General features: G+C 45.0%; 1 protein-coding gene across 2 annotated transcripts in view; it reads left to right on the plus strand.

Moving 5' to 3' along the window:
* The window catches only part of AP2B1 (adaptor related protein complex 2 subunit beta 1), a 158728-nt gene that overhangs the window by 101002 nt on the left and 44965 nt on the right, over nt 1-12761 (plus strand). For both annotated transcript variants that reach the window (XM_082246175.1, XM_082246176.1), the window contains one exon: nt 12128-12169. In XM_082246175.1, coding sequence (XP_082102301.1) covers nt 12128-12169 — 42 coding nt within the window. The remainder of the gene's footprint in view (nt 1-12127; nt 12170-12761) is intronic.

The following is a 12761-nucleotide window of genomic DNA, read 5'->3' on the forward strand; positions in this document are numbered from 1 at the left end:
AGAACCCCTTTCCATTTTTTTTTTCTTTTTGTGTGGCTGTGTTTCATTGGGGGTAGGAGGTGACAGGTTTTAGATATGTTATAAACTTTCTTAAATTGTAGCTGTATCTGTAATGTTGAGCCACCTTTGAAAAAAGATACTTTTACTTGCCCATCTAAGTTTAAGCGGTAGTAAACCTGTGTGTGTGTGTTTGTAACCTGCAAGGTAAAGCCATAATGTGCTAGTATGCATCACATACTAGCACATTATGTGAAACTTACTTGAAAACGAAGCCCTCCACTGCAGGGCTGTCACTGCTGAGAGGGCTTCCATCTTTACCCGGTCTTTCTTCCGGGTTTGCATGCACACAGGAGCCACCACTTTTGGCACAGGACTCTGAAGGAACAGCCTAGGTGGCCATTCCTTCAGAGCACATGCGACGGGGACATCACCGGCTGCATGTACAGTAAATATCTTCTAAACGGTGCATGTTTGCGGTTTATTTATGATGAAACTTTGGGTACAGCGTGTTGTCCAAACTTTCTGTTTCAGCGGTGGTGATTAGGCGCGTGCTGTGGCTTAAGAATTGGTCCACAGACCAAGCCCCTAAGAAAGCTCTTATTGATCTGCCCTTTCAAGGCAATTGCCTGTTTAGGGCTACCCTGGGTGACATAATTAAGGGTATCATGGGGGGTGGGGGGAAAGGTAACCTTCCTGCCACAGTCAAGGAAAGGGAAGGAGCCTAGTTGCAGGCGGGGGCCCTCCTCAGTGCATAGAAAATTTTGTGCTTCTGCGACAGAGAATAAGAGAAATAGATCTTTTAAATCTTCCCCCGGGAGATTCCAAGCAACCTTGGTCTGGTAAGCTTAGAGCTAGCTTCTCCGAACCAGCCGACAAGTCCCCTTCAGCATGAAGGTTTGCCCTCACCCATTATTGGGATGGGGGAACACGTTGCTGGTTTCCGGCCCTGTGGACTTCTTTTGTGAGCATCAAGGAGATCCGTGAAATGTTTATTTAGGGGGTATCCAGAAAGGGGGAAAAGTTTGTTCTTTTCAGGTTTTTTTAGGTCCTGAGTCTGCTAGTGCGGATTTAGTTTCTGCAAAGGTTCAGGTGATGTCCCCCCTATCCTTGTCCAGGGAATTGATTTACATAAGTCTGATTTTAATTCTGACCAGGGTGGTCCTTCCTCTGGACAAATTTCAGGAACCACAGGCCGTGATTCACCGGCTGCTGTCGCACACAGTTCTCGCTCCCTATTTGCATACAGATTCTAAATCTGGTGGTATCCACTTTCAAGACAGTTCTGTTTGCACAGTCCTACATGCAGCTCCTTTATCAGGTTCGGCTCCACAGGAGGATACCAAAGTTCGTGATGAGGTAACGGGGTCCTCTGATAGACGCTGCAGGCGTCCAAGGGCCATGGTAAGGCCAGTATCATCCTCGGCTCAGGCTTCTTCCCCAGTTCCTGCGAGGATTTAGGAGCGAGGATCTTCCTATCATCCTGGTGGCCGTAAACGTCCCTTGGGGGCTTCCTCTCAGAGAAGACCAGTTGTCCCAAGGGTTAATCTACCATCCTGCTTTACAGTCGCTGGTTTTAATGGCTTAGCTATTGAAAGCCAGGTACTGAGGGAGTTGGCCTTAAGTACCATCAAGGGCCAGGTGTCTGCCTTGGCAATCTTCTTTCAGTGACCCCTAGCCATGCACTCTTTAGTTCATACCTTCATTCAGGGGGTTCGACATGTGGCTCCACCTGTACGGTCTATTTTGCCATCATTTGATTTAAATTCAGTAGTGCTTTCAGTTCTCCAGAAACCTCCATTTGAGAATATTCGGGAAATTCCTTTGGCTACGTTATCCCAGAAAGCGACATTCTTGGTGGCTATTACCTTAGCCTGCAGGGTATCAGAATTGGCAGCATTATCCTGTCGCATTCCTTATTTGGTAGTCCATAGGGATAAAGTGGTTCTTCGTCCCTGTCTATCATTCCTGCCCAAAGTTGTCTCTGACTTCCATTTGAATGAGGACATTGTGCTGCTTTCCTTGTGTCTGAAGGCGGCTCATCCCAAGGAATTTTCTTTGCATACCTTGGATCTGGTTCATGTGATTCAGGTTTATCTGGCAGCTACGGAGTCCTTTCGGAGTTCAGACTCGCTTTTTGTGGTTATGACCGGACCAAGAAAAGGGCTGGCCGCTACTTTGGCTACCATCTCCAGATGGATCAGATAGACGGCGACTCAGGCTTATTCCATTAAAGGTCAAGTTCCACCTTTCCCTGTCACGGCGCATTCTACTCGGGCGCTGAGAGCTTTTTAGGCCTTCTGTCATCCGGCATCAATATCGCAAGTTTGCAAGGCGGCAACTTGGTCGTCGGTGCATACCGTATTTTCCGGCGTATAAGATGACCCCCCTACTTTTGAAGTGAAAACATAGGTTTTGGGCTATACTCGCCGTATAAGACTACCCCCCTTTCCGAAGCAAAGCAAGGCAACACCATATACGCCTACCATAAAAATCCCAAAGGTAATTAAGTGTAATCTATGAAAGCGCTGGCTTTCTGTGTCCTATTCATCTGCAAGGTACCATAAGTACCGTAAATGTATTCTCTTATAAATCTCCAAGGTATTGTGAGTATAAAAATCCCAAAGGTAATTAAGTAAGTGTAATCTATGAAAGCGCTGGCTGTCTGTGCCCTATTCATCAGCAAGTTACCGTAAGTACCATAAATGTATTCTCTTATAAATCTCCAAGGTATTGTAAATATTACCGGTAGATGTATAATCTCTCAAGGCGCCGGCTATGTGGGAATCCTGCTTCGGCTACATACAGTATACCGCGCTGAGCCAATCACAGTGAGCGATGTATTCTATTATTGAATGCAAAGCCTGCTCGGTTTGGCGGAGTCAGAAAGAGTAACATAATCCCGCCTCTCTGACTCTGCCAATCCGAGCAGACTTTGCATTCAATAATAGAATACATCGCTCACCGTGATTGGCTTAGCGCGGTATACTACGTAGCTGAAGCTACGGTACAGTATACCGGTACAGGTTTCCCGCACAGCCAGTGCCAGTACTTAAAATACCTTGGAGATTTATAAGCGAATACATTAACGGTACTTACAGTACCTTGCTGATGAATAGGGCACAGACATCCAGGGCTTTCATAGATTACGCTTACTTAATTACCTTTGGGATTTTTATACTCGGCGTATAAGACAACCCCCCCGTTTTTGGGGGATTTTTTTGAGGTTCAAAAGTCGTCTTATACACCGGAAAATACGGTACCTTCACAAAACTCTATAAGGTAGATACGTTGGCATCTGCAAATGCTTTTTTGGCCTGCAGAATTTTGCAGGCTGCTGTTTAAGAGGGGCTGTTTCCTCTTGAGGGGTGTTTTTCTTTAAACTTTTATTTTTTTCAGACGGGGCTCCTGTGACCTGGTTAATTAATTGGTTGAATCTCAAACCACTGGCGGTATATATTGCCACCATCCCATAGATTAAATCGCAAATATGAAAATAAATTTCTCCTCTAAATTGTGATTTTAAGGGCAATTGGACAAAAGAATAAAATAATTCATATTTATTTGGAAAAAGCAGATAAAATCAGGACCTCCATAGTGTCCACATTAACATATAATGTTGTGATATAATGTGACCTGGTTAGGGCTCCTGTGTCCTGGTTAAAGCCTCATACACACGCACCGATTGTTGACCGACCGATCGGCCGTCTTTTGTCCAGTGTTGTTGTGTTGGTTGAAATGTGCTCTAGACTGCACACAAATTTTATCGGCCAACAAAAACCAACTTCAGAAGTGATGTCATGTTCTGGTTTACTTTCCGTGTGTTTTTTCTTCTCTGAGCATGCCCAGTCTTGCTCATCTGATTTTTGTCTGCCGAAATCTGTACTGACTGATGAACAATCGGCCGTTCTGCTGACGGCCAACAAAAATTTCTCTAGCGCTCATCGACAGACGTAGTCCTCGGTGATACACCACCTTCGGGTTATGTTACCTCCGCAGGAGCAGGACTAGACAGGAAATTAAAAAGCTCTGGCCACACCCTAGGGGCAGTCCCAGAGGGTATATCCTCTCTCTCTCTGCCTCAGCAAATCAGTTATTTTCTGTCTAGTTAGGAGTAAGGACCTAGACACCTTGCTGGGATCTTAGGTCCTGGCAAGAATTTTTTCTTAAAGGATTTTTTTTTAGACAGCTTTTTTCTCCAGTGTTCCTGTGAGATCTTCAAGCAAGAAAGCTGAACTGGGCGACGGGCTGGATGTTGAGATCCGGTGGTCACCCCAGTTCAGCCTACGAGCGCGTGCAGGCCATAGCTCCGCGCTGGGTCGGCCGCGACAAAGTCCCATTAAAGGACTGTCCACGCGAGTTAAACGTCTCGCCGAAACGCCAAAGACCATGAGTCACGGCGTCCGTATCGGTCGACAGCCCTCCCGCCCCGGTGGAGAGGGGTACTGTCAGGAGTTGGTGCCCGCCTGGTTCCGGTATGGTGAGTAGTATGTTCCCCCTTTTTCCCTGACGGGTTTTGTGGTGAACGCGGGCCCCTCTCTGTATGGTAAGAAAGAGTCCTTTCTATCCTATAACATGTCACAAATCCTCCTACTTTGAGTGTGATTTATGTGTGCAAAAGCCAGGAGGCTTGGCTTGGGAGCTAACAATCTATTGTATACATGTTTTAAAGATGTAATCTGTGGCATTCTGGGAATCTTATGGGTTAAGTATAAGCTACCTACCAGTCAGAAGCCACGGACATGTAGACTGCCTTCCAAATCAGATCTCCAGCTATTAGCAGGCCTCCCGAACGGCCACGCGGTCCGCCAGGGCCGGTACCGCCAACCACGCCATATCCCCATGCAGAGAGAGTGTTGTGTGCCCTGCAGCACACCGCTATTCAGTTTAGGCCGCCGCCATTTTTTTTGCTGGATCGCACGAGCCGCCATTTTGGCGTAGCCTCGTGTCTCCAGCATGGGGGCGGCCATGTTTGAGGTGATCCTACACCTCGTGGAGCTTGGGGGAGGCGCCGGAAGGCGTGCAGAGGGGCGGAGCCGCCTCCTTTCTTCCTGGGCAGCCAGCCAAAAGACTTCCTGTTTGTCAAGACAGCGCTGTAAGCTGTTGCAGTTTAACTCTGAGCATCAAGTGGTGAGCCTGGGGGTCTATCTCTCTCTCTCTCGATCGATAGGGATCCCTAAGCAGGTAACACTAAGGGGCTTTTTTTTTGTGGCGCTGGGGGTCAGAAAAGAAAAAAAAAAAAAAAAAGAAAAAAGTTTTTTTCTTTACTTTTGAATTATATTATCCAGGAAGTAACTGGAGTTATTATGGACCCTGCCACACATATTCCCCCACCTGTTTCCCTCGAGGGGGCCTCGGGACCCGCCGGTGCACAGAGTATAGAGTCATTTACAGCAATTTTGGAGTCTATGGTGGCTCGGGTGGAGGCGGCCTGTCAGGGACGGGGGTCAAGGAAGCGACCCCCGCCTACCCCTATACCATCTGACACCTCTGACTCAGATTCAGAGATGGTCACGGCAGTTGCAGGTTCCTCTGCAAGGGCTGTTATCCCAGGTAAAGCCCCCTCAGACAGTGAGGAGGACGCTTCTTCTCTTGCTATAATTCAGGAAGAAGCATTGGTGGACGCACTAGTTGTGCGGCGAAGGCTTTTCCTGTACCTAAATGTTTTGGTAATCAGATTAAAGGAGAATGGGAGCATTCTAAACGTACCTTTACTATTTCCAAGCGTATTGCTAGACGCTATCCGTTTGAGGAATCCATCATTAAGTAATGGACGGTACCACCAGTCGTGGATCCGCCTATTTCCAGGCTGAATAAAGCCACGGTTATTCCAGTGGAGGACACTTCGTCCTTTAAGGATCCGGTGGATCGAAAGATAGAAGCAGAGTCCCGCACTATCTTTTCTCTGATAGGGTCAGCATTTAGACTAGTAATCGTTATTGGTCTAGTTTCCCAGACACTTACGGAATGGGCGAAAATGGTACGCCAAGATCTTAGGGGAAAAGATATTCCCCAGGAGACATCTGATTTGATGGAACAGATCATACAAGGGCTACGGTTTATCTGTGACGCAGCCTTGGACACTACTCCCCTATTAGGGCATGCATCTAAGTTAGCAGTGATCCTCAGACGTGTGCTGTGGTTAAAATGCTGGTCAGCTGACCTAGGTTCCAAAAAGACCTTGACCAATCTCCCCTTTCAGGGGAATCGTCTATTTGGAGCCAACCTAGATGAAATCATTAAGGATGCCACTGGGGGCAAGAGCACTTTTTTGCCACAGGCTGCAAAAGCTATGGGACCTCGCAACAAGCGAGGACCTTTCTTTACCGCCCATAAAGGGCGCCCGGCTGGTACTAGTGGGAAAGGCAAGACTCCTCCAGGAGGGTTCGAAAAGGGGACCAACCCAGCCAAACCCGAAGCAAAGGAGTACACAGCCTGAAGGTGCGCCCCCACCCGGTTTCAGGGTGGGGGGACGTTTTCACCGGTATTCAGGACATTAGATCGAGCATCAACCACTACTACCGGTGCGATTCTTCCCTTCCAACATTTAAGTACCACAGGAAGCGGTAGTTACCGTTCCCTGAAAAGATCTTTTCCTTTACCTTTTCCTAAGATTAGTCCCGATACCTCTCAAGAATCGGATCTGGTTGACCAGATAGGCCAAGTAGCCTCTAGTCGGGTGACTTCGGTCCCTGAGGTTCAACCAGAAAAGATCACCTTTCCTGATAACTATCAGGTATCTGTTAAATGTGTGGGAACAGAAAACGACCAGACTTTCTCGGATGGTCGGGGCCAGATAGCTCTAGGGACGCCTGGTTCAGATCCAATCAGCGCCAGTGGTCCTAGAAATTCTAGGCTGGCCTCCTCAAGCCGGCCTGGCCGACTTGGACATGTTAGTCGCAGACGTTCCGTGGGAACTTCGTCTCAGGGAGTGTCTGTGGTCTCAAGGACCAATTTACCTTCGTGCTTTACAGTCGCTGGTTTTAATGGCCTGGCCATTGAGACCCAAGTACTGAAGGACAGAGGTTTGTCTACTTCAGTCATTCCTACCCTTATTAAAGCAAGGAAAGTGACTTCCAGCAAAGTCTATTATCACACATGGAAGACTTATATTGCGTGGTGCGAATCTTTAGGATTTCCTCCACGTACCTATTCGGTGACTCGAATATTGGCCTTTTTGCAACAAGGGGTTGAGCAGAAGCTAGCCTTGAGCACCATCAAGGGTCAAGTTTCAGCATTAGTAATCTTCTTTCAGAAGCCTTTAGCTACCAAATCCTTGGTGCGGAATTTCATCCAGGGGGTGCGGCACCTGGCTCCTCCAGTCCGCGCGCCCTTACCGCCCTGGGATCTTAATTTGGTTTTGTCGGTTCTACAGAAACCTCCCTTTGAAAACATCAGGGAGATTCCCTTGCTTACTCTATCCCAGAAGGTGGCCTTCTTGGTGGCTATTACTTCTGCTCGCAGGGTGTCAGAACTGGCTGCATTATCATGCCAGTCACCATACCTAGTGATTCATAGGGATAAGGTAGTGCTTCATCCTAAGCCATCTTTTCTTCCCAAGGTGGTTTCAGATTTTCATCTGAATGAGGATATTGTACTACCTTCCTTGTGTCCTCAGCCCAAGCATCATCGGGAACATGCGTTGCATTCCTTAGATGTGGTTCGGGCAATCAGGGTATACCTGAAAGCTACGGAATCATTCCGTAAGACGGATTCACTTTTTGTGATCACGGATGGCCCCAGAAAGGGTTTGCCTGCATCTGCCGCGACCATTGCCAAATGGATTAGACAAACGGTGGTACAGGCTTATTCTATTAAGGGTCAGAGTCCTCCGTTCCCTGTTAGGGCGCACTCCACTCGAGCGCTCAGTACTTCCTGGGCCTTTCGCCATCAGGCGTCAGTGGTCCAGGTATGTAAGGCGGCCACCTGGTCGTCGGTACATACCTTTACAAAATTCTATAAAATTGATTTGGCCGCAAGGTTTTGCAGGCCGCAATTTGAGGAGACCGGTGGTCTACCTCGAGGGTTTTTTTCTGTTTGGAAAAAAAAAAAAAAAAAATTGTTTTCTCTTTTTTTGGTTGAGTCTCATCATTAAGGATGAGCATTGTAAACTTCTAGTTGGCACCGGTTGGGCCTTCTAGATTGGGATTTGATTTCCATGTTCCCACCCCTCAGTTGTGATACTGCTCTGGGACGTCCCGAAGGTGGTGTATCACCGAGGACTACGTCTGTCGATGAGCGCTAGAGAAAAATGGATTTTTGTAAAATCTTACCGTAAAATCCTTTTCTCTTAGCTCATCGACAGACGTAGTCCCCGCCCCTCTGTTTTGGAGTTGGGTTGGGTTAAATTCTCTAAGCACTGCTTTTTCACATAACTGATTTGCTGAGGCAGAGAGAGAGAGGATATACCCTCTGGGACTGCCCCTAGGGTGTGGCCAGAGCTTTTTAATTTCCTGTCTAGTCCTGCTCCTGCGGAGGTAACATAACCCGAAGGTGGTGTATCACCGAGGACTACGTCTGTCGATGAGCTAAGAGAAAAGGATTTTACGGTAAGATTTTACAAAAATCCATTTTTTATAGCATGCACACCAGATTTTGTTCGGCCGAAAAGTCGCAGTTGGTTGTCGGAAGCATCATACTAACAAGCCGACAATCGGCCGATCAGACGTTGGCCGAAAATTCACGGCCAACAATCGGTGCGTGCGTACGAGGCTTAAGGCTCCTTATGTTTAGCCTTGGGCTATTTTCCTTTTGGCACTGCTTTTGGACGTCCCACTAGCTATGATTTATGGAGTGCTGTGTCCGTCGATGAACGAAAGAGAAAATGGGATTTTTGTACTTACCGTAAAATCAATTTCTCGGAGTTCATTGATGGACGCAGCACCCATCCCTCTATGGAGTTCTGATACTTCTAATACTGCTTGCTACTAAACTGATTACCTACAGCAGAGAGGGGGGGTTATATACCAAACTGAGGACTTCCCAAGGGCGTAGCCAAGTGTTTTTTGTTCTGCCTAGTGTCACTAGTCCTACTCCTGGAGGAGGTAATATAAGCCAGTAGTTATGATTTATGGAGCGCTATGTCCGCTGATGAACTCGTCGAATTGGATTTTACGGTAAGTACAAAAATCCCATTTTTCTCCCTTTGTGCCATATGAAAATCTCCATAAGAATATGGCACTATTTCTACAAAGTCAGGTTTTCTTATAACAATGAAACCAGCTTCTTGCATATATACCAGAAGATGTACTGTTCATTTTGCAGCTTCTCTAAATGAAAACTCTTAAAGTGCCGTAATTCTTCAGCATTGCTGAGCAACTCTTTTCAATAACAGTGTGCACTTATAACTAGGGATTGAATGTGCTAAGTGCCTGGAGAGAACTACTGAATGCAGAAAACTGTTTGGCCTTATGCCACCTCCTCACATCTCAGTAGGGTAAGCAGCCAAGCAGAGGTCTTTTTAAATGCCTAGTAAGCACAGTGGTTTAGTCAGCTTGCTTATATATTTTACTATACAATTAAGTTTAGAATTGCTACTAGTATATAGGTTAACTTAGATGTAGTTACTCTGTAAAAACATTATCAGGCAAGATTCATGGCTTTTTTTCCAGAATTTATTCTTAATACAAAACTGTTGGAGCTAAGCACTTCTGGGGCAGTTTGGTTTAAAAAAAAAAAGGAAATTGCTGCAAATTGAACAAAAAAAGGTTGTTTCATTAACAGGAAATTACAAAAAGGCTTGATTTACAATTATATACTTATATATAACCAGTTGCCGACCAGCTCCTGTATATTTACTGCGGCAGGCTGGCTCATACAGGCAAAGCGACGTAGGGATACGTCGTTCGCCTAGGAGGAGCTAGGGGGTGAGCACGCGCCGACAATGGCGCGTCCCGCCCCCGATCGTCAGCGGGGAAGCCGATGCGTGTGTCAGGCGGCTCCGATTGCCCCCTGACACCTGCGATTGCTCCTCACAAAGAGAGAAGGACGGTCGGCCATTGTAAATGCATCCGACCGTCCTTCTCCCTGAAATGATCACAGAGCCCATGTGATCCTGCTATATAGGATCGCAGGTCTCTGTGATCATTTCACAAGTCCAACCCCAATACAGTTAGAATCACTCCCCTAGGGTCACATTTAACCCCTTGATCACCTATACTGTTAACCCCTTCCCTGCCAGTGTCATTATTACAGTAACAGTGCATATTTTTAGCACTGATTACTGTAGTAATATCACTGGTACCCCCAAAAGTGTCAAAAATGTCAGTCAGGGGTCCGATTTGTCCGCCGCAATGTTGCAGTCCCGCAAAAAAATTGCAGATCATCGCCATTACTAGTAAAAAAAAAAAACATTAAAAATGACATAAATCTTTCACGTAGTTAGTAGACACGATAACTTTTGCGCAAACCAATCAAAATACACTTATTGCGATTTCTTTTTCTTTTTTTTTTTTTTTTTTTTTTACCGAAAATATGTAGCAGAAAACAAATTGGCCTAAAATGTTAAAAAAAATTCGATTTTTTAATTTTTTTTTTTGAGAATGTCATATAGCAGAATGTGAAAAATATTGTTTTTTTTTTTTTTTAAATTGTCACTTTTTTTGTTTATAGCGTAAAAAATAAAAATCGCACAGGTGATCAAATACCACCAAAAGAAAGCTCTATTTGTGGGAAAAAACGTCAATTTTATTTGGGTACAGCGTCGCACGACCGCGCAATTGTCCTTTTAAAGTAACGCAGTGCCGAATCGCAAAATGGGGCTTGGTCCATAAGGGGGCAAATCCTTCCTGTCTTAAAGTGGATAATATATCATTTGTAACATCAGCTTATTAATTTCCAAGCCTGAACGCTTTCATTTTTTGTAGTTTACTCCATTTACTGGCAGTATCTTTAGTACATTTAATTTTCTATATTATTTTTCATACTTATCAGTGCTATATGCTCTTTTCATCTGCCAGTCCCCAAAATCTTTTCTCTGGTACTCATTTTGCCTTAAGCCACTCTTTTGCCGTCTATCATTTCAGCAAAAAGAATAAACGCATATGGCCAACATGATCTTAGTGTCTTTTTCTCTTGATTTGAACAGTTTTAGAAGATGGAGAAAAAATAACCAGAGAATGGTACAGCTCTAATTGAATGTAGCAGGCTCTAAAGAGAGAAGATTTGATTTACATTTCTCCTTAAAGGGTGTGCCTGGTCAAAAAAAAAAAAAGCATATTTAGCATAAGTTTGCATCTTTACAATACATGCACATTTCCATGTTTAATTTATTTAAAAATGCTGAAAGTACAGAAAAATACCAATTGATCTGCCTGGAATTCAGCGTGCTGTTAATTTTCTGTTTGAACTAACAACACAGGGACTCGGCAGCAATAAAATCCATTCTGCATAACCACTTTTCCCCTTCCTCATCCCCACAACCTAAGGAGGTGGCTTGCTGTAGTCCAGCATGGGAGAAGTCTGATAACACTTGGTATTTCAGTGCAGCAAAGTGTTGTCAGCTCAAACAGGAAGACAGGAGTTCTCTGGATATCTGGCAGGACCAGCAGGTGTTTTTCTGTACAGTACCTGCAGAATTTTTGTAAAAGACAGAACATTGGAAATGTGTATGTTTTGCAGAGACGCACAATTTAACAGGGCAGATGTGTCTTTCAACCCCCCCCCCCCCCCCTCGCAAACCTATTCATTTTTTATCCCTTGCCAGGACTAAAATAATTAGTTTTAGTTTTAAACTGCAATATGTATTGTTGTTCATACTGATGTAATTGATACATATAGATGGTTGATCCTCCAAGCACTAGAGTGACAGAAGTCCTGCTTTTACTTACAAGTTAGTTGTAGCAAGGGGGCCTTGACTTATAGTACAGAATATGTTATGGGTCCATTTTTGTTTTAGATCTATTCTTTGGGGTTTTTTTTCACGTGTCAGGGGTCCATCCCTACTTTTTAGAAAAAAAATGCATGTTAAAGAACCTTTTCTATTAACATTTAGATGTAAGATTTAGATAAATTTGTGTACTATTGTCAAAAAAGTGCAACATGGTATTTCCTTGCCCATTTTAAAGACAGCCCATTCCTTATACATCTCTTCTGCTTAGTTTACTGAACTTTTATACTTTATCTTTTCCAGTTGGGAAGTGACCTTGGGGGCGGCATTGGAGGAAGTCCTGCGGTAAGATACTTATGAAATGCTTAATTACCTTTTCTTGTTTTTCAGTTTGAATGTTCGGGTTTATCCTATACTGCCTGATTTTATATACCCATGGCCAGCTGAAATGTCTTACAGCTAGTCAATACCAATCGTTAATGAAGAGTAACAGGCAACAGCCCTAAAGTAGCAATATATTAATTGAATGGTTTAACCTGCCTAAGGCTGGCTATGGATGGAGTGAATTTATTTCGTGCAACCATGGGACAGTGTTGATAGGGGAATCCCTCCCGCCAAGCCACTGTGTTGTCTCCGCCGGGAGAACACTGATTATTGCGAAGGTTGCTAAGGGCTATAACAGCCGCTAGGAATAATCGCAGGTGAAATCCTGCAGGCTGGTTGTCAACTTGGATACATTCAGCCTGCCCATACATGGTTTGGATTTCGGACAGTTATAGCCGGCTGTTTAACGCAGTTTGTGATTCACATGCTTCTGCCACACTGTATAGCCATTGGGCCGATGTCAATTCTTTGGCAGCTTTCTTGTGCTCATTGACCAGTAAGTGTCCCACCCGACAAGCTCTGCAATGTGCAAAATGTGTAAATTACAAGACTG

This window comes from Pelophylax lessonae (genome assembly GCF_965119305.1).
Source record: "Pelophylax lessonae genome assembly, chromosome: 2".
In the NCBI taxonomy this organism is placed as follows: Eukaryota; Metazoa; Chordata; class Amphibia; order Anura; family Ranidae; genus Pelophylax; species Pelophylax lessonae.